Below are 22,354 nucleotides of genomic sequence, written 5' to 3'. Positions count from 1 at the left end.
CCACTGTACATATCCCTTGCCCACAGCTGACATCACATTTGGGGCAGGTGAGTGTGGCTTGGTGGAAATGGCCTGGCAGGCCAAACGGAGACCTGTGCCAGGCCAAATTTGGCCAGAAGGCTGGAGGTCTCCACCCCGGCTTATGCCTGGATAAATGTGATCGTCTTTAAGGTGCCACAAGAATCATCACGGTTTTTGCGGCAACAGAATTTGTACGTAGGGAAGCAGGTGCTCCTGGGAAGAGCAAAGAAGGCTCACCACATCACTATGTGTTGTGTAGAGATTGTCCGCCAGGCTTTCCAGGGCAAGCCACTTGACTGGCAGCTTGGAGGCACAGCCCTGGCGGTAATAGTCTCCACTATAGATTTTCTTTGAAAGCCCAAAATCAGCAACGCACACGTTCATGTATTCATCCAACCTAAAGGAAACAAAAAAGAAGAAGAATGAGTGATAGAAAAATGGTGGGAAGAAATTTTATGGTCTTAGCAGAAATGTTATAAGGAGTTAAGCATATATAAGTATTTTAGTTTTAATGGAAAATAAGGATAAAAAATATGTTAAGATATTTATAATATGACAGAAAATAGAGAAAGATGGAAAGGATTTGCTGAATCAATTAATAGAAGTGGAATACAAAAAGGGAGGTGAGAGGATGTCAAGGAAACAAGGGAATGAAAGATAGAGCATGGAAAAGCTGTGATGTATGTTTTTTTTAATGGTTTTTGTTTTATTTTGTTTAGGGTTAGGGTGGGTTAGGGTTTTGTTTAGCTTAGTTAAATGTGTTTAGTTAAATGTGTTTAGGTTGTGTTTTGTATTGTTTATATATTGTATTGTATTGTTCCTTTTTTGTGTGTGTCTTTTCTCTCTTGTCTTTCTTCTTTTTCTTTTTCTTTTCTGTAATCTTTAAAAGTAATAAATATTATTTAAAAAAGAAAAAGAAAAAAGAATTCAAGCAACTTGGCATACTCAGGAAGGAAACAACAAGTGCAGGTTTCTCCTTCAAACACTACTGCCTTCCCTGGCTTGAGAGTCTCACAGGGCTAAGTATGCTTAAGACTATTGGTGAACCTGAGTCATCAGCAGCTAACACCTGCTGAGTAGTCGGCAGGACTGGTAGTCTCCCAGCTGTTTACCTTAGGAAGTGAGCTACCTATGTCTAAAGGCCATAGGGCATAGCTCAGTGGAAGAAGGTCCCAGCCTCAATCCCTGGCATCTCCAGGTAAGGCTGGGAGAGACTCCTGCCTGGACAGCCATTGCCAGTCAGTGTAGACAACGCAGAGCTAGATGAACCAATGGTCTGCCTCAGTAGAAGGCACCTTCCTATATGACAGGGAGAGGATGCTGGTTTCAAATGGACGAGGTGATTCACTTCAGCTTGCCTCCTTCAGGGAGGAGTGAGAAGAAGCAGGGGAGCCATCAGCTCTTGAAGGGCCCAACAGGCCCCTTCCCCACCCTTCACAGCAGCTCCTCAAAGACCTGCACACATCTCCTGAGAGGAAGGCTGAAGAGGCCACTGATATCATGAGAAATACCCATGACAATAGCAGAATGGTACCCAAGCATACGTCTGTGTAACAAAGTTGCTATAGATTTTTCCAGTTGCTCCACTTATCTGACTGGTCTAAATTTTCTAAACACCTCTCCAGACAATGTTGCAAAAGAGATTTAAAAAAAAGAAAAAGATGAAGTGCTATATGCATACTAATATCCATACCATAATATCCAATTCCCCACAGAATAGGATAGGAGAGAGAAGAGGGTTTCTGCTTAGGAACAGCCAAACACAACTCCTCCTTATGGTCTTCCAGACTTGCTTCTGACACTTTCATGGCTCTGTTTGATTTTGATCTGCCTCGTCTCAGTAAAAATAAAGGATGGGATTCACTTGACAAGCCCTATCAGTGGAGCCCTGTGCAAGGATTTCCGCTTATACAACAGGGCTCCCTGAAAAAATAAGTATGGGGGGGGGAGGTCATGAGAATCCCGCCCCCAGAACAACATTCAGGGGAGGGGGATTCTTGCATCTAGCAATTTAAAATGCTTGTGCAGAGGGAACATTTGTCACAGCGTGATTCTGAATTCTACCCATGTTTTGAATTTTATATTGTGTTACACTTTTGAAAACTGTTTGCCACTTAAGAGAGATTTTTCTTTTGATTGAGAGGTTTATACATTTGCTAAATAAAATAAACAATAAATAAAATTTGAGGCGGGGGGGGGGGAATAGCTTTTTCCTTTATGTATCTTTCTTTAAAAAAATTAAAATTATCCTCTCCTGCAAGCCTTCCCACATTTTCCTTTGTTGAAACATTTCTCCTTGCCTTGTCTTTCTGAGTCAATGTCACCACCTTCCTGAAATGGTAGGCAGTCTAAGAGATGGGTTATATGAGCTCGCTGCTTGTCTTTTTGGTTAGTCACATCTAAGAACTTCAACAGGAGAGTACACACCCACAGGGAATATATTGGGGGGGAAAACATGACAAAATGGCACAGGTTCAGGCTGGGGAGTTGGGAAGGTGTGAGGCTCATGACATGGAGAAGTGTGAAAGATGCATCCATGATATTAGCGCAGGGAAGGGAAGTCTGTGGCCTTTCAGATGATATTGGACTCCAACTCCTATCAGCCGGAGTCAAGTAATATAAGGTAAAGGGTAAAGGGACCCCTGACCATTAGGTCCAGTCATGACCGACTCTGAGGTTGTGATGCTCATCTCGCTTTATTGCCCGAGGGAGTTGGCGTAAAGCTTCCGGGTCATGTGGCTAGCATGACTAAGCCGCTTATGACGAACCAGAGCAGCACATGGAAACACCGTTTACCTTCCCGCTGGAGAGGTACCTATTTATCTACTTGCACTTTGACGTATATAGACAGCAAAAAGTTCCCCACCCAATCGTTTTCAGAGCACTCGTGGCGTTGGAAGGGAGGCAAATCACATTTTCCTTGTCAACTCACAATACTAGTCCGAATGTTGGGAAATTGCAACTTTCCTGCAATGGATGCATTAGCAGCAGGCAATGTTGTTTGCATCTCCTGCAAGAGCTAATCAATCAATGAATTGTTTCATTGTTCACAAAGGCTCTCCATGACCTAGTTTCCTTCATGGACTTAGTCAGCTGCAGCCACACCTGGGGAGCCTTGGGCTTTCCCAACTGACCTTTTCTGTTTCTCTTAATCTCTGCAAATGTTTCAGTTAACCAATAAGGACTTTGTGGACTTACATGCAATTCCGAGCAGCAAGGTCTCTGTGGATGAAGTTTTTGGAGCTCAGGTACTCCATGCCACTAGCAATGTCAATCATAAACTTCAAGAGTGTCTGAAGAGGCAGGTTCTGCAGAAAAGAAGAACAGTTATTAAACATCCAATTATTGGACAAACTGCAAATGTTTCGCCATGCTATGTTCAGGCATTTTCCCATTTGTTATCAACTCCAGAGATGACAAACTCTGATTAGAAGAGCCAGACTGGATCTAGACACATCAAATAAGTGTTTCAGTTAAATGTGTTGCAAACGTTGTATGAGAAACTGGGTTAGGAAAAATGGAACTCCACATTTGGAACTCTATATAATTTAAACAATCTTAGTGGCTAGCTCCAATCTGACTACATGCTCCTCCGGGCATCCTTTTATTGTGCAAGCGTGATTATTTGTGCTCATCATGGGTTTGTGCTAATTGCATGGGATCCCACACTCAATACCGTTTGCCCCTGCAAAGGTTTCAGGGCAGGCATTCTGTTTCATTTCCAGTCAGTGCAGTTCACATACTTCCTGCTGAAATCCTGGAACTTCTTATATCACAAATGTTCTGGTGATTTAATCAACCTGCTTTTGTTGCGCTGTAGTTCCCAACAATAGTGCAAAAAACTTTGGGGAATCAACACAGAACTAATAAAGCAGAATGGTGTACGGACTGCCTAGTATACAGCCACAACTAATGCACTGTTACTGCATCCATTGCATTTAATAAATGTTGCAGAACACAACTGCAACCACACACACACACACACACACACACACATATGTCTGGAGGTGCCCTGGGTGAGCTTTACATGTTTATATGCTGAGCAATGAACAAAGCTTGTAATTTGTCTTCAACTGACAGCAATAAGTAGAATGCCTGAACTTAATGCAGAGTATAAGAGGCCTGCCCCAATACAAGAAGATGCATAGTGTACATTCAACAAATAAAGACGTGTGACCTTCCAATTAATTCTTCTGTGAGAGATCTGGTATGAGAGAGAATCTTACAAAAGGGTTTTCTCCAATCCGGGACATCAGTAGAAAAGAGTGAAGGTCTCCATGCTTCATGAACGGAAGGATAACCATTGGGATTGGAAGCCGGCCTTTAGGCCGATTGCGCAAGCTGACTCCTGATATGAGAGAAGAAAAGAGCAACTAGCAAGTATAGTCATCCCTGATCACCTGCCCAAACCTATTGCCTTCCAGATGTTTTGGGCTACAGCTTCTATCGTCCCTGACCATTGGCCTACTAAGTGGGGCTGGTGCAAGTTTCAGTCCAAAACATCTGGAGGGCACCGGATTGTACTCCTTTGTTCATAATCTGATAAAAATGCATTGCTATTTTTTCTGGAGGGCTGAATATCTAAACCTTTGGTCTGATCCAGCCCCTGTGTTCAATGATATCTATTTTTATTTACTACACAAGAATGTGTAAGCATTAATGCGTTTCCAGATGTTAACCATTCTCCTCTAAGTTGTTGTCAGAAAAAGCTCTGCACTTCACAGTGCCATATAGTATAAATCCAAAAATGGACATTTTCTTCCTTCCCTTGAACCCAGGAACTTCCCATTTAACACAACAGGATAGTGTGTGCTCCGAGGTCCCATTTCTTAACCTGCTCACCTAATGCATCTCTGTCTACAGTGCAGTGAATGTAATTGTCTGATATATAATGTTTATTTGATGGCGAAATGAGTGTCAGAGAAGAGAAGCAGTGTACAGTGGTATTTCGGGTTACATACGCTTCAGGTTACAGAATCCGCTAACCCAGAAATAGTACCTCAGGTTAAGAACTTTGCTTCAGGATGAGAACAGAAATCGTGCTCTGGTGGTGCGGCGGCAGCGGGAGGCCCCATTAGCTAAAGTGGTGCTTCAGGTTAAGAACATTTTCAGGTTAAGAACAGACCTCCGGAACGAAGTAAGTACTTAACCCAAGGTACCACTGTACTGTTACGAGCATTTGGAATGTGAGAGCATGTAAGTTCTCAGAGAACTTATACTGTATCAAAACAGGGCAGTACATGACGTTACTGCTGCCGTCTCCCAGTTTAGCACTGCTAGGAATGGCTAGCATGGTGGGGTGGTGCCACAGAGCCACTCTCCCGCCACTTGCATGACTGTTGCTAACTGGGATGGTGCAAGGGCAGTGTGCCCATGCCCCGCTGCCCTTGCTGCTGGTAAGTGGCCAGGATGGCATTGTCAGGAGCTGTTGTGCACAGGAGCTGTGAAATACGCTTTGGGTGCTAAATACGAGATGCAAAAGAGCTCACCAATCAGTTTAGTAACGTGCGGATGGTCAAACTCTTTCATGCAGGCAGCTTCCCTCAGGAATTCCTCAATGTCATTGGAGGTGAAAATATCCGCTACAATAAAAGAAAAGAATGCTGAGGTTTCCTTTTGAACTAGGTGGGGGTAACTTCCAAGGAAACAAGCAGAAAAGTTAGAGCTCCTAGAAGCATTGGATACCCTTCATTAAACGTTTCCACTGAGAAGCATGCAGACACATTTTATATATTTAACAAGATTCATATAATGTAGTAGGACAAAAGAGCTCTAACTGGGTTTACAAGACTGTCTTAAATATTTATATAGAATACCATTTTTAAAAAAACCTGTAGCCACATCCACAAGATACATTTAAAACATTCGTATTCCACTTTAAGAGTCATGACTTATACGGTACCTGCAAAGAATCCTAGGAAATGTAGTTCGTTAAGGGAATGGAGAATTGTTAGGAGACCCTAAATAAACCACAGTTTCTAGGATTCTTGGGGGCAGGCAGCATTTTACCTGGAGATGCTGTGGACTGGGTTATTGTTATTGTTTTGTTTGTTATTTTGGTATGTATTTCTACAGTTTAATATTGTAATCTACTCTGTGATCTTTGGATGAAGGGAGGTATATGAATTTGATAAATATTAAAATAAGATAAAAATTGAATCCGGCACCTTTTGTATGCAAAACACATGCTCTACCACTAAACTATGGACCCTTCCAAGGATCACAGGCATAGCAAGATGTGTAGTGACAATGAGGCACTGGGAACATTTCAGGGACCCTACATATTACTCACCTTTGAGCATTTTCACTGCAACCTTCTGGAGAGAGCCATCAGGCAGCTTCAACTGACCCTCTCTTACAGACCCAAATTCCCCTAATAAGGATCACAATAAGAGAACAAGGTAACATTAAGCATAGTGCAACTGATTTTTAATCCAAGGGGCCATTAAGGATGGAGTGGTTAGGTAGAGGGTCTCTTCCAATGAAACACCTGCTGGAATGATTTTCAAAGAGGTACGTGGGCAATATCACACTGAAATTCAAATCTACTCTCTCTCTCTCTCTTTCTCTCTCTCTCTCTCTCTCTCTCTCTCTCTCTCTCTCTCTCTCTCTCTTCTGGAAATATAGACAATTAAGAGCCAGCGGGAACTTAGGGCATAATTCAACCAAAGTCAGCCAAAATCAATGGAAGTTAGAAGTTTAGCCCTGGCTCTTATTGCTTTCCCCTTTTCCCCTAACAGCCTTTCTGCTCTCTGTTTACCTCCCGTTCATCTCCTTCTTTTTCATATATTTTGCAAAGTACTCTCTACCTTTTCCTTTGCGGAATCTCTTCCCTTATTTGACTTCTCAAGTTCCCAGGGTACCTCAAACTGCCAACCATAGCTCTACACTGCTTTTATTGGGCAGACTAAAGGATATACAGAATTATTGTTAAGACCCAGATAAAAGACAGCTTCTAGCCACATTGGGATTAATCCCAATGATGCAAGGGTGCAGAAAATGTGGTCCTCCAGAGGTTGTTGGACTACACCTTCCATCATCCAAGGCCCATTGGTCAAACCTGCTAGGACTGATGAAAGTTGGGAGTACAACAATATATGGATGGCCACGAGTTCCCCAACCCTGGTCCAGGCTCTGGTTCACACTCACCTTTGCCTAGCATTCTTCCTAGAGTAAATTGTTGCTCCTGGATCAGGACATCTTTCAGTTTGGTCTTCAAGTCATCACTGATACCTATACTGTCCACTGGAGAAACAAGAGAGATAGAAAAAGGGGCATGTAAGCACAGAATCTCAGTAAACCTAACTGTTGCTATTCCCTAGAATCACAAGGTTTCCAGATGGTGTTGAATAAGACACCGACTTTGAAAGATGCTCATCCTTTCTACTCAGAGAGGATGTTCCTCTCTGGTATAGGGATGGGGAACCTGTGGTCCTCCATATGTTGTTGGACACAAATTCCCACCAGCCTCAGCCAACATGACTACAGGTCAGTAATAATGAAAGCTGAAGTCCAGTTAACATCTGGTTTCCCGCCTCTGGGCTACTTGTATGTTCACGATTGCTGCGACAGTAATTCCCTTTCTAATCTTATGAAATACGAGATGCTTCAAACTTCCAGATTTATTTCCTTGCTTTGCACCACCGCCCAGTGCTAAAGTTTCAGAGAATTTCTCTTAAACAGCTAACAGGAAATAAGGAAAAGTTTAAGCAGCAAAAACGAATCAGACTTGCACCAGTCCGTTTGACAGACGGCCATTTGAGGATGATAAATCACAGCTGTTTGGAAGCCATTAGATCTTTGAAGTTGTGGACTATCTGAACTTCCACTTGAGGTATATTATAAAGGCTATTTTGTACACTTCAGGTTTAAATTCCATATCTAGGTCATGTCTAAGGGATGTCTAAGTTGCTAACAAAAAATAAAACCAGTTAATACACTTTAAATGCTATATCAGCAGCAACCAAACCAAGATAACCTCAAGTAACATTAAGTAAATGTCTGTATGAATAAGAAATGTTAATCAGTCTCCAAAAAGTGGCAAAAGAAGACCTCGGAAGCTTACTCATATAAGGTATTTCACAACATGGCTACCAAAACTAAAAAGTTGATGGCCCTTGAAGCCAGTCCTATATGCAACAGACCATGGTAATTAAAGCAGTTGCCCCCATTTATCTTGGATGTTGGGAAACTTATGAGAGACGAGGCTTCTTATTATTGCAGTACAGTACATCTTGATAACTTAAACAATTTGTGAAATCTAGGGCCACAATTATATGCGTGTTTATTTGGAGGTTAGCCGCACTGAAATCAATGAGACATGAAACTCAATCCTAGCCACACTTACTTGGAAGTAAGGCCCATTTTGGTCAATAGGGCTTACTCCCTAGTTAATGTGCATAGGATTGTCATTTTGTTTCTAAACCATAGTTCGGATTAGGCTAGAGAAGGAAAATATTCCCTTGCCTCCATCTCAATCCAGCAATGTATGATTTGCCTGCTGAAGAAGTCAATATACAAATTGCAGAGTTAGATAGGGGATTTTGACTATAGTATCTTGGTGGATTTCAAAGTTACATCTGAGGCAAGATGAGTCTTTTGTCAAAGTCTGTCAGTGAGATCACTGTGTTCCTTTCTTAGTGCCTGCATGAGGAACGTTTAGTGTCTGACAGAAATAATGAGAAAATTTTGCATGGAGTAGCAGGGGAGAAAATAGCAGTTTGCCCTGAGAGCCTTGGAAACTCATCGGATCAATGGGATCTGTAGTAAAGAATCACTCAGAACATTTTACCTACATGTTGCCTCAATAAGCTCTGGGCCTTCTCTGTTGAAAGATCTCACCGCTCTGAAATGGACGACTGGATCCCCTCCCACCACACTGCCAAAGGCATGACTAAAAGAAGCAAAAAGAAGCAAAATGAAAATCTCATTACCGAACTATCACTGGAGTGCTACAAAGGTGCATTGTTGTTCCACATACATATACAACAGCTTAGAAACTCTCTGAATTTCCGACCATTTCATCTTAGTGATGCTGTGCAAAAGGTCTGAGCTCCTTGGGCAGGCCCTTCCAGCCTCAGGTTTTCCAAAGGCTTCAGGAATGAAGAGGAGCACGGGAACAGTATCCACCCCGGCAATAAAGGAAGCTGCTTTATACTGAATACCAGGCCATTGGTACACTGTACTCAGTATTGTCTACAATGACTAACTGACAGCACCTCTTCATGGTTTCAGACTGGAGCAGGCTTCCTCAACCGCGGCCCTCCAGATGTTTTTGGCCTACAACTCCCATGATCCCTAGCTAGCAGGACCAGTGGTCAGGGATGATGGGAATTGTAGTCTCAAAACATCTGGAGGGCCGAGGTTGAGGTAGCCTGGACTGCAGACTTCCCAGCCAGGTTTGGAGATACTGGAGATTGAGCTTGCATGCAAAACAGATGCTCTACCACTGAATTATAATTGCATACAGAGTTCTGTGAGCTGTGTTTCTTTATCTCTCTGTATTCCTTTGCGTGGTGTTCTACCACTGAGCTACAGCAAGAAACACTGGGCCTACTGAAGCACCCACAATGCTGCTCGTTCTTGTCCAGGTTGCCAATACAGCTCCCTCTCTTCCCCTTATTCCTCCTCCCTCTACTGTCTCTAACAGCAAACTGTAGCATGATCAGAGCAGAGCAAGCTATATTGGCCAGCTGTGATGCATTATCAGGCCAATAATGGGTAGCCATGTCCCTCCAGATGTTGCTAGACTGCAATGCCCATCATCCTTGACAACTGGCCATGCTGGCTGGGACTGATGGGATTTGGAGACCAACAACATGGGGAGGACTGCAGGCTCCCTATCCTTGTGCTAGCCAATGCCACAGGCCATGGCACTTCCTTCTTGCCCTGTTCAGTTTTCCTGCTCTAAAAGCCAGCTCTACTTTGTAAATAGGAGAGGTTTCCCTCAATCCAACCTGGGTTGCTACATAGTTATGGGCAACCCTGTGATGCAATGTGGTTGCATTAATGCATCCAGATTAAGAGATGATGATGATGACAAGAACTTGCCCAAAGCGAGTTTCTTTTCTTCTTTTCCGCAGCAGGATCAGTGCCAAGGCAACTGCTGTGACGAGTGCAGTAAGAATGCCTAATACTACAGGGACCCAGGATGTGCCATAGGGAGGTTGTCTCTGTCCTCCTGTGTACAAAAGAAATGCTCAGTGAGACAGTAGGAAATCACATTTAGAAAATTGCAACTCAAAGTAATCCATCTTAAAATGGGCACGTTCCACAGTGTAAGTACTCAAACATCAGAAGCAGACACATCTGCCATGTCCCAAAGAACCTGAAAAAGATGTTACAGCAATAGAGTGTACCTTGTTGTGACAGGACATCCCAGCATTTGAGTGGCAGCCACCAACCATCTTCAAAACCTAACTACAAATTCCAGGTTTGGTGAGCATATTCTGAAGATCAATGGGCTCCTTTGCGAGGAAGGGCAGGATATACACTTAGTAAATAAATAAAAATAACTAAGAGCTGAAACTCGTTGCCCAAAGCCTCAACAGAATCTGATGAAGAGTTTACCTTATCCTTGCTGGGCCAGGATAAGGTTGCTACAAAATTCCAGCAAAATATAAAAGCAAGAATGACAGAATTTACATGAGTGTAGGGATGGAGGGTGGAGGGATTGCACAATTTTTTTGGAAGCGTCTACTGTGGTCTGTGAAAGCAGCACTCAAGTAGTCACTACTGAACTTGCTTTCAATCCCAGATGCAATTGCAGCAGTCTTTTAGGATTGGCCTTTAGCTATTGAAGAGAACAAGGAAATCTTAGCAGAACAAGGAACTTGTAGCAGGAATAATCTGCATACGAGCTGCCCAGGACATAGGAAATTTCCTGTTAAAATTTGTTGTATCAGCAAAAGAGAGGGAAACTTCCCCCCTGATCTTTTGTGTATGGAGTGTTTTTCGGTTGTGGCACACAGTATTATGCAGATATTTTGGAGTGCTGTAATATAACTTATTCGTTCCCCCTCCCTTACCCTAAGGCTGTGCAAGATAACATCCCCAGAGGCCTTCTGAATATCAGCATAAAGAAAGTGGGGGAAATTAGATTATGAAATCCGCCAATTTGTAAGCATCCCAATTTAGACTAAAGCTATAAAAGCCCTAGACATGTGATGATGAGGAAAAACTGAGCAATGCTTGTTCTTGCCAGTCCATTTTTATTGGCTAATATACAATCTTATTAAAACTGTATCTGTAGACAGGAAAATCCATTTAGCCTCCTCAGATGCATGGACACCTGACACCATTCCACTCAGATGTCCATATCCTTAATACTGTTCCTAGCTAGATTCAGCCTCACTCTTCTCCACCCAATGCTTTTCTCATAAGAGATGCTTCTATTCTCCTTTCTATTTTGTACACCTTCATGTTGATACCAGAACATTTGGGCTGTACTCTATTCTCCCTTGATTTGCTGCAATCTATTCCCTTTCCACTTACACATCTGATTTTGTGCCCTTTAAATTCCAGCAACTTTCACCTCCAGAATCACTCTAGAAAAGCTAGGAGTGGGTGGTATATTACTGCTGGGTGGTCTTTGCTCAGCCCCCTTCTCCCCCCCCCAAACCTTGCAAAATATGCTGCAATTGATCCCAAGAACATTTAAGACTGTGCAACCAACAGATGGCAATTGAGAGAGATTGACCACACTTGCAACACACAAACGAAGAATGCATAATAAAATTGCACTTAAAATACAGACAGTGGTTTTTATTTTAAAAATTTAAATTGTGGGACTAGTACAGGCGGGCAGCATTTTTCACCAGGAAATGCTGGAGTAAGGTGGAATTCTATCTCAGCAACGAAGAAGCAGACAAGCAACATCATTACTGTGCTTAGTGTGAAAGGTACACACCCACAACACCAGGAGGAGAAATCAGTATTTCTGATTTTTTTGTTTCGTTTTGGCAAAAGTGGGAGGTTTGCCATCAGGAATACACCTGTGGTGCTGGCACCAGGAACAAATGGTCTTCATTCTCTGGTCTGCTATATAGGGAGGGAGGAAGTCTCTAGCCCTTACCCTGGAACCATGCTTGTTAAAAAGAACAACAGGAAAATGTCCAGTAGCTCAATATTGAACTTAACCCAAAAAAGCTCTCCATTTCCAGACTGCATCATCCTACATTAAAAATGTTTACTTCACACGTTACATGCCACTTTAAACCCACAAGTTTTGTGTGTTAGTTTAAAGTCCGAATTAGATACAAAAACTTGCACTTAGCATCACTTGGAGAAACACCTGAGGGCCAGGCGCATGTCATCACCTTTGGGAGTATTCCCATGTGGATTGGGGCTGTTGCGTTGTGAGAACCCACATCTCTACCCCATGTTCTTGGTGGTTATTGCTAGGGGGCAGGCATGAAAGCTCCCTATTTCTTCTTCTTCTTCCAAAGTTAAAATGTCTCCAGTGTTCCTGTGGAAATCACAGCACCCTCCTTCAACTGGGATGGGACAAAGGCAGCCAAATGCAGTGCCTTCAAACAGACTGGGCACATCGCCATTCAGAAAAAGGCCCTTCTGATGCATTAAGAACATGATTGGCATGAAGTAAATGACACAATAGTACAGTGCCAGTAGTAGTGATAGCCACAGGTGGCACTAGAAGAGGGCAGGGGAAACAAGTGCCCCACGAACAGGGAGCTGCCCCCATTTGCCTCCCCATTGCTAGACTCCGCCATTTAAAATATACTGTTATTTTTCTTTCAGAGATCTTAACATGTGGGACACAACTCACCCACCTAAAAATATACCTTGCCCCTCCTGTGCCACACATACACCCAGTTGTTTTCTGTTGCTGACACTGATGAGAGCAACAGAAAGAGTCTACCAGACCTTTCCCACAGCCCTGAAGGAACAGGGTGCAAGGCTGAGGGTGCAGGCTGAGGGTGCTTCAAATAAGAATGCATTTGGTTTCCTCAAACAGCACCATTAAATCTTTTTATAAGCTTCCCCACCCGTATGCTAACAAGCTGCCCCAGATATTTCACACGCAGTGGGAACTGGAAATGCCTATTCAGTACCAGCTAGTTAATTCTAGAAAGTAAGCAATTTTTATTTTCCACCAGGCTCAAGCGTAGAACAAAGTTTCATTATTTTTACAGATCTATAGTTTTGGTGTGTCAGCATTTCCGTAATGAAGCTTTATTTTCAAGCGTTTATAAGCTCAGCAACATACTGTGTTAGGTGTGGCTGTGGTTGGGACACAAACAAGCCTCAGGCTGAGGGAGAGGGAGAGAGAATGTGTTTTATGTCCACTGAAATAATTGGACTTGAGAGCGCCTAACTTTGTATAAGATTGTTGCCTTCATCTACAATCTCTCAGCCCTGTTTTGACATCAGTCACATTTTCGAACCTGTGGAAGATGTTTATTTGTATTGTTTCGTTCTCTGCTATGAAGAAGAACCATAATTAGCAAAGGAAGAAAGGGCAGTTTAAAGACTAAAAAAAACCCCTGAGGGGTGTCTATGTATTTAAAGGTCTGTGAGGAAAAAAGGAACAACAATTTTGGGTAGGGATGGGGGAGGAAGCAGCACAGTGAACCCTGAGAGGGGGGAAAGTGCAATGTGGTACAAGATTTCCCAAGCTCCTTCTTTACTGCTGAATGTGCCATCCATGCACAGTGCACAGATAAGTAGGGAATCGGAAACCGTCATGCACAGGATTAAGAGTTGCAGATTTGGAGTGCCCGGTGGTAAGGAACACACTTTGCTTGCACAAGACTCCAGGTTCACTCCCAGAATCTCCAGGCAGGGCTGGGAGATAATCCTTTCAGAAACCTTTTAAGAGCCATTGACAATCAGTGTCAACAACACTGAGCTAAATGGACTGGTGTAAGTAAGACCCATTTGCTATGTTTTCAAAGAGCTTTGGCCTGCTTCACACCTTATGGGATTATTACACACAAAGCACTTCTGTATAGGCATGTACAGTGCTTTTTTCTGGGCGGGAGGTACGCAGGGGTATGCATACCCCTAAACATTTTTTAATCTTTGTCCTTTTGTCCTTTTACTGTATTTATTTTTCCAGATTTGAACTATAAAATGGTGATTTTCTTGAGTCAAAATGAGAGTACCCCTAAACATTTTTTAAGAAAAAAAAGCACTGGGAATGTACATCCATCCATATATACACACTTTATTGTTCACAGTCAAATCCCTCACAATCCACAAACAGAACCTTCAGTGTATAGAAATTAACACAAAACCCAGGTGTAGAGAAACTTGTAAGGATTATGAGAACTATATTTTTCAACGCACATGCACAGATTTTTTCAACTCAGTTGCAGCTGAGTTTGTTTCGCTTTGCTTTTGCTAGATTGCTCCACGTTGTTCCGCTTCGGTCTCATTCCGTTTAAAAATGCAACACATGCAGTTGTAAGTGCTGGGAAGAGCAGAGATAGAAAAACACAGTGGCAACAAGCAGCTCATTGCAAGCACAGTACTAACAGTGACGTAATATTTTCCTTGAGGAGAAGATGCAGTTATAAAAGAAGAAGCTTACAGCACATGCAACTCACCTATTAAATCTTCAGCTGTAAGCAGCAAGGGTTCACTCCAAGGCCCGCAGCCTGCTGAGTTGAGTACACACACCCTGATGGTAAGATCTCTTAAGGGATTCCACATAGTGAGGTTGGCTCTCGTCTCCTGTACGATCATTTCCCCCTGAAGCAAGCAAGCAAACAAAAACCCATTGGTGATCAGCACTTGCTTACAATACCACACAAGGAAGCTGTAAGGCTCCCTGAATGCAGGTATACTTTTAGGCAACTCCACAATTTTCTGAACCCTGAGATTTCCCAAAACCGATTACAGTGGTACCTCTGGTTAAGTACTTAATTCGTTCCGGAGGTCCGTACTTAACCTGAAACTGTTCTTAACTTGAAGCACCACTTTAGCTAATGGGGCCTCCTGCTGCTGCCGCGCCACCAGAGCACGATTTCTGTTCTTATCCTGAAGCAAAGTTCTTAACCTGAAGCCCTATTTCTGGGTTAGCAGAGTCTGTAACCTGAAGCGAATGTAACCTGAAGCATATGTAACCCGAGGTACCACTGTATACTAATATATTGTACCTGCATTGCTTTTTTTAATTTTACTTTTATTAAAATTCCTAATAATCAATGCAAGCTTAGCTGCAGAGGTACAATAAATACTTGAAGAGATGTGGGATTGTAATCGCTCTCTCTTTTTTTTCTTTGTCATATTGTAGTGCCTACAAACTCTGTGACAGCCGCATTAGGAGAGGGGTGGGGGGTGGGGAGGAAATTCTCTACTCCTTAATGAGTATGTTGCACAAAATCAAACCCAGAACAGACTGCGGATAACATATGTTACCACCTTCCAGTTTGACACAAACCCATTCCTAAGACTTGCGCGTGGCTTTTTAGGATTCATTTCCAAGCTGTCAGTCTAGAACACAAGCAGCTAATATGGTGCTCTGATGATATTTATTATTCATTACTTTTCTATATTCCACTCTTCTTCCCAAAGGAGTCCAGGGCAGCAAACAAGAAGTGATAATGACAATAACAACATCTTTAAAACCATTCCAACGCAGATGCAGTCTGGGAAAGATCTCAACTTAAAATGCTTGTTGAAAGAGGAAGGTTTTCAGAAGGCCATGAAAAGACAACAGAAACGGAGCCAGTCAAATATCTAAGAGGAGGAAATGCCAGAGGGTGTTGCTGGACTACAACTCCCATCAGCCCCAGCTAGCATGGGCAATGGTCAGGGATGATGGGAACTGGAATCCAACAATACCTGGAGGATGCCAGGTTGACTACCCCTGGTCTAGAACCTTCCCTAAGCACTAAATTTCTCACTCTGAATTAATTTTATAATTTACTTTTATAATTGATGGTACAGTGGTACCTCGGGTTACATATGCTTCAGGTTACATATGCTTCAGGTTACAGATGTCGCTAACCCAGAAATAGTGCTTCAGGTTAAGAACTTTGCTTCAGGATAAGAACAGAAATCGTGCTCTGGTGGCGCGGTGGCAGCAGGAGGCCCCCATTAGCTAAAGTAGTGCTTCAAGTTAAGAACAGTTTCAGGTTAAGAACGGACCTCCGGAACGAATTAAGTACTTAACCCGAGGTACCACTGTAATTTGAGATACAGCTCAAGATATTGCCTGGCAAATCTGGAACAAGGAATAGTCTGTGACAAACAGAATATGATTAATTTTATTGATCCAGAATGTATGATTAGCCTTTATCAGCTTCCTCCTGATGAATCTACTATCCAAGTTGCTCTGCCTAACACAATTTTTACACATGACAAGACAGAGAAGCATCGTGTTCTACTGTTCCTGACACAAGTCACAGAACCATTGTTAACTGTTGCATACTATGAAAATATGTAGTCAAAAGTCTATTCTAACTGATATAGGTATTCCTTTCTCATTATGGAGGGATACAGGCAGAAATCCATTTAAGCCTCATGTGTAAAAACATTGGCAGTAGGCTCAGATCAAAGAAAGTCCTTTTGCATAATTTGCATTAATGAACTTGTGGGATTCATTGCCACAAGATGTGGTGACAACCACTAGCTTTGATGGCTTCTTCAAAGGATTAGACCCATTTGTGGAGGATAAGTCTATCACTGCCATGAGCCAACATAGCAGAATGAAACTTCTCTTTTCAGGCATCTGAAGATATATATGTACTATACCTTGAAACTGTGCTGTTTTTCAAGAAAAAGAGGTGCCATAATTCACCATGAACACCTTCTTTGTTCTCTTATAATGGCACTGGTACTCACAGGCACATTCCGGCTGAAAAAAAGTGCTGCCTTTAAAGCGTATTCAAAGCACATTCTTTCCTGCAAAGAATTCTGGGTACTGTAGTTTGTTCAGGGCTGCTGGGAATTGCAATTCTGTGAGGGGTAAACTACAGTGTCCAGAATTCTTTGATAGAAAGAGTGTTTCAAATGTGCATTTAAGTTATAGTGTGTACACAGCTTGAGTATATTAGATGACTAGGACAAACAACAACGGATGGTCCTCATTATCATGACCTACTTGTGAGATCCCAGGGACGTTTGGCTGGCTCCGGTTAGAACAGAATTTGGACCATGCTCTGATCCACTAAGGCAATGTTTATGCTGCTCAGTCCGTTACCTGAGTGATGTTATCTTGACTCCACTCCAACCTGTATCCAAGGGCATTTTCCCTATGCATTTCTGGAGCCATTGTTTCCCATTCCAAAATCAGACAAGAATCTCTTTGGATAATGTGTACGTTTTGTGGAGTACTGTTTGGTGCTGTAATGGAAAGAAAATCACAACATATATCCTGTTGTTAGAGAGAGAGAGAGAGAGAGAGAGAGAGAGAGAGAGAGAGAGAGAACTCTCAGGGACAGAGAGGTATGGAACAGCCTTAGGGCAAAAAGCTATTTCATTTGCTAGTTCCCTTGCAAATTCACCAAAGGGACTCTTGAGGTCCTGGAACATCTAAGATTCTTTTTCTCTCCTGGAATAAGCTGTGAATACTGGGAAACTCCAGCATCACCTTTATACCTGCATGAACTAGGAACACCCTCACATGATTTGCCATGCGTAAACTACAGTCTAAGGCACAACAATGGCAAAAAACTGAAGCTGATGGCTGGTTGTTTGAATCAGCCATGTGAATTATATGGTCCTTGTATTTAGTTACTACAATGGGAGATGCGGTCAAGTTGTTCAATGGTTTTCTGCCCTAGAACTGCATAGCTTAATGGAAAAATGTTTCACTATTTCCATGAAACCATGTTCTTACCTAATCCCATGGTCTGAAAATAGACCCAGTCTGTAAAAGGGGAGCTGCCCAGTTCATTAGTGCACTGGACCCGAGCACTATAATTGGTAGAGTGCTTTAATCCTGGAAAAGCCTGGGAAAAGGAGGGGACAGGGACAACTTCTGTGGAAACGTCATCTTCCTGTACTTCAGCCACCTGTTGTAGAAGGGAGATAAAGCAGATATGAACACACAAGCCAAATACACTCTCATGGATTTAACATAAAGTGACTCATTTTTTTTTATCCCATAAATCTTTAGGAGAGTTGCATCCAACAAGTAATACATTTCACATAATCTTAGCTTCAGAACGTTGATATGCAATGACTAATTCTTCAAAATGCTAGAGGCTGTAAGCAAACCAAAAACTCTAGAATAACTTCTTGGCTAGGAGACACTTGCTTGGGCATGTGGGAACATATTGTCCCATTTAGAGGGCATTCCCTATGGCCCAAGAGTTTTGAAGATGGTTATCATCATCACCAGAGGGACACGGGTGGCACTGTGGGTTAAACCACAGAGCCTAGGACTTGCCAATCAGAATGTCGGCAGTTCGAATCCCCACGACGGGGTGAGCTCCCATTGCTCGGTCCCTGCTCCTGCCAACCTAGCAGTTCAAAAGCACGTCAAAGTGCAAGCAGATAAATTCCTCCAGCGGGAAGGTAAACGGCGTTTCCATGCGCTGCTCTGGTTCGCCAGAAGCGGCTTTGTCATGCTGGCCACATGACCCGGAAGCTGTACGCCGGCTCCCTCAGCCAATAAAGCGAGATGAGCGCCGCAACCCCAGAGTCGGTCACGACTGGACCTAATGGTCAGGGGTCCCTTTACCTTTACCTATCATCATCACCAACTGCAGCCCTCCAAAGAGCCCAAAGATACTCTTTCTGAGCCTCATGGGCACAAAACAACTCCCAGCACTTGGCATTAAACTGGTTCCTTCCGCCTCCCCACATTTTTTTTCTCTCTCTTCTAATTGAAGCAAGACTTCAATCAACTGCACAAATGGGAAAGCAATAAACTCCATCTGTCCAGCAACGGTATGATAGACTCTGGGAACTGCTCATTATCAACAAAACTGTCTTACAAACCAAGGATACAGAAGAAGGGAGACTATAAATGAGCTACATTTTGAAGTGACAGTTCAACAAAAAATAAATAAGCGTTCAACAAAATCCTTCAAGGCTTGCAGTTATGTGCATTTCTAGAGGAACTTAATTGTTCTCCCTGATATAGCCCTCTGAATCTGGATTTGGCTTTGTGTGCTCAGTTAGCAGAAGGAAATACTCCTCCCATTTAACAGTATTATCTTTTGCTGTTTATCTAATAAGATGCAATTTGTAGCTGTGTTCTTCCACACAGGATAATGGGGGGTTTGGATCTTGGATCCTTTTAATTTGACTTAGTACTTTTGTATGCCTATTTTTTTTTTATAAAAAAACACATACACACCTGCACACTGAACTGTAGAGAGAATCTTAATCATTTTAAAAACTATTGTTTGAAAGTGACATGATAGAATTATTGTTTTCTATGGTGAATGGCAAGGGTAGCTGTCACAGCACCCTCCAGTTCAGATAACAACTCCCATAAGCCCAGTCCAACAACATCTGGAGGGCACTACATTAACCATGCTCCTGATGTACAGTCAGCTGTACAGTCAGCTTTGGTCAAACATACAGTGCAGGTCTGTGAAGCTATAAAACCTGTTAACAACAAACAGTGGGGTGGTGTTCCTGTGTGGGCATGACATAGGGAACTGTTGCTGTCTGCAGCGCTACCAGCAATGCTTTTTTTCCTGCAGGTACTCAAGGGTATGAAGAACAGGACCTTCTCTCCCCCCCCCCCCCAGATGTTAAAAGTGTGGGTACCACTTTTTGGCTTAAAAAACAACAACATTGCTTACAAGAATGACAAACATTCTGTCAGTTAGAGGCAGGTAGAAATATGGGTCAGTGGACAAGGGTGCCTGTAAATAAAAATCAGAGCTGAGAGGTACTCAACATTTTGCCATTCCCCAAGGCCCTATAACTGAGGGTGGCTGTCATGTTAAGCCTGACTGAAGAGTGAAATCCCTGTTTCTTTTTCCCTTCCAGCATGGAACAAAAAAGCCTGGGAAGCTTAGGAAAATGAGGCTGCCTGAGGAGGTTGAAATCTGAGCTGCTCTCGCTTTGTTCCCCCCCCCCCCACTTCACCGGTTGCAAAGAAAAGAAAAGAAAAGAAAAGAAAAAGAGAAATAGGAAGGTTGGGGGAGGGACTCAGAAGCCAGACAGATTAGCATTGTACAGTGACTGGTGGACGTGCAAACCAGGAAGAATAGGCTGTACTCGGCGGGGCAAGCGTGGCATTCCAATGCACAGGAGGAAATTCATTCTAATCTGTCAAGACAGAGCCTCTCTAGCAGAGCGGCAGCAGCAGAAATGGTGCGAGAAAGAAGAGCAAAGCCACTGTGTGCAGAGAGTCACGACTCATGTCATCATCGCCATCTCAATGGGTTCTTTTATTTCACAAAAGAAGTATGCACAAGCTCCTTCCGCAACCCTGCCGAAGCAGAAGGAAGCTGGATCACCTCAGCCGCTTGCCTTGGGCTTTTGTTAATTCCCTTCCAAGGCAGAATGCTGACAATGGTGGCAGTGCAGGGAACCCACTCTCTGACGCAATAAGCGGGGAGAGTCCAGGGAGATCGTGCTGTTTTTAACCATTCGCGTCTTTTAAGGATGAACTGAATGTTGTTGGGACTGAGCTGGGCCCAGAGCCTGGGATCCAGAGATGTCCTGTGCACGGGTGCCCAATATGTAGAAGAAGAAAAGAGTTGGACCACCCCCCTAGGCCATAAAGGGTTTACAGGTATCTGGGTGATTCTGTGCCCCCAAGCTTTCGTCAGCAAGAAGGGTGTCAGGATCCCACCATTGGACCCTGCAGAGAACCCCAGTGCAACTTAGGACCTGGGAGAACCAAACAAGTCCCAAATGAACGTCTTGCTTGTGCTTCCAATAATCTATCTGTGTCCTGCCCTGGTCACTGATTCTCTCTCTCTGCCACCTGGGCTCCAAGAGCAAAAGCTGCAGCAGATACAGTGGGAATCTGAGAGTTGGCATGAAAGGTGCCCGGGTGCCCAAGTGTCACCTTGGGTGCAAAGATCAATTCAGGAAAAGCAAGAAGACTTAGCTGTGAACAATGATCCAGCAGGTTAATCTTAGAAGGAGAAGGAGGAATTTGCAGTGAAGATACAAGTCTCTCAATCTCCTCTAGAGCCTTGCTGGGTTAACAGTTCTTTCTGTTTTTTTTAAATAAATATTTATTGAGATTTTTTGAATACAATGCATAAATAATAAACAGAATTACTTATATCATAACATAATTTCATCACTTCTTTGAACTCCCTCACGTCTCCCGCTCCCACTTACATCGTTATAAAGTTTTTCAAGCAAATTATCATCTTGTTTACAACCTTATATCCGCTCATTTAAATAGAGTCTAGCAGTTCTCCAAAAAATTCATATTTTCGTTAATCTCACTTATCATCAAATTCCAATCTAATTCCGTGGTAGGCAGTTATTTATGATCAAGCATCCTTCTTAACATTCAACCAGATTACAATGTTTTTGTAAATAAATCTTGAATTTCTTCCAGTCTTCTTCAATCCTCTCTTCCCCCAGGTCTCGGATTCTGCCAGTCATCTTGGCCAATTCCATGTAGTCCATCAGCTGCATCTGCCACTCTTCCAGTGTGGGTAGATCTTGAGTTTTCCAGTTCTTAGCAATGAGTATCCTTGCTGCAGTTGTTGCATACATAAAAAATGTTCGGTCCTTCTTTAGCACCTTCTGGCCGACAATACCCAGAAGGAAGGCCTCTGGTTTCTTAGTGAAGGTATACTTAAATACCTTTTTCAACTCATTATATATCATTTCCCAGAAGGCCTTCACTTTAGGGCAAGTCCACCAGAGGTGAAAGAATGTTCCTTCATTTTCTTTACATTTCCAACATTTGTTATCAGACGAATGGTATATTTTGGCAAGTTTAACTGGGGTCATGTACCATCTATATATCATTTTCATTACATTTTCCTTCAGAGCATTACATGCAGTGAAGTTCAGCCCAGTGGTCCACAACCTTTCCCAGTCCTCAAACATAATGTTATGCCCAATGTCCTGTGCCCACTTTATCATAGCCGATTTAACCATTTCGTCTTGTGTGTTCCATTTCAACAGCAAGTTATACATTCTTGAAAGTACCTTAGTCTTAGGTTCTAACAGTTCTGTTTCCAACTTCGATTTCTCCACCTGGAACCCTAACTTTTTGTCGTTTTTAAAGACTTCTTTAATCTGAGCATAATGTAACCAGTCTCGCACTTTATCCTTCATTTTCTCCAAACTCTGCAATTTCCAATTGTCACCATCTTTTTCTAATATTTCCCAATATTTTGGCCATTTGGCCTCCATATTGGGTCTTTTTCGGGCCTTAGCTTCCAGGGGTGAAAGCCACCTCGGAGTTTTATTTTCCAATAAG

At 42.7% G+C, this 22,354-nt stretch overlaps 1 protein-coding gene and 1 long non-coding RNA gene across 3 annotated transcripts in view; one reads left to right on the top strand and one right to left on the bottom strand.

Moving 5' to 3' along the window:
- The window catches only part of TYRO3 (TYRO3 protein tyrosine kinase), a 69,566-nt gene that overhangs the window by 6,636 nt on the left and 40,576 nt on the right, over positions 1-22,354 (bottom strand). For both annotated transcript variants that reach the window (XM_083744488.1, XM_083744487.1), the window contains exons 7-17: positions 17,831-18,005; positions 17,192-17,334; positions 14,592-14,736; positions 10,072-10,201; positions 8,817-8,914; positions 7,171-7,266; positions 6,314-6,394; positions 5,511-5,603; positions 4,248-4,369; positions 3,220-3,329; positions 259-418 (exon numbers count right to left, since the gene is read on the bottom strand). In XM_083744488.1, coding sequence (XP_083600614.1) covers positions 259-418; positions 3,220-3,329; positions 4,248-4,369; positions 5,511-5,603; positions 6,314-6,394; positions 7,171-7,266; positions 8,817-8,914; positions 10,072-10,201; positions 14,592-14,736; positions 17,192-17,334; positions 17,831-18,005 — 1,353 coding nt within the window. The remainder of the gene's footprint in view (positions 1-258; positions 419-3,219; positions 3,330-4,247; positions 4,370-5,510; positions 5,604-6,313; positions 6,395-7,170; positions 7,267-8,816; positions 8,915-10,071; positions 10,202-14,591; positions 14,737-17,191; positions 17,335-17,830; positions 18,006-22,354) is intronic.
- LOC310847759 overlaps positions 16,047-22,354 on the top strand; it is a 148,333-nt gene continuing 142,025 nt past the window's right edge. The window contains exon 1 of the long non-coding RNA XR_014566000.1: positions 16,047-16,167. This is a non-coding gene — a long non-coding RNA (uncharacterized lncRNA). The remainder of the gene's footprint in view (positions 16,168-22,354) is intronic.

Source organism: Podarcis gaigeae (genome assembly GCF_964106915.1).
Source record: "Podarcis gaigeae genome assembly, chromosome: 1".
NCBI classification, from domain to species: domain Eukaryota; kingdom Metazoa; phylum Chordata; class Lepidosauria; order Squamata; family Lacertidae; genus Podarcis; species Podarcis gaigeae.
The sequence above is the reverse complement of the archived record's forward strand: the minus strand, read 5'-3'. Positions and strand labels throughout refer to the sequence as shown.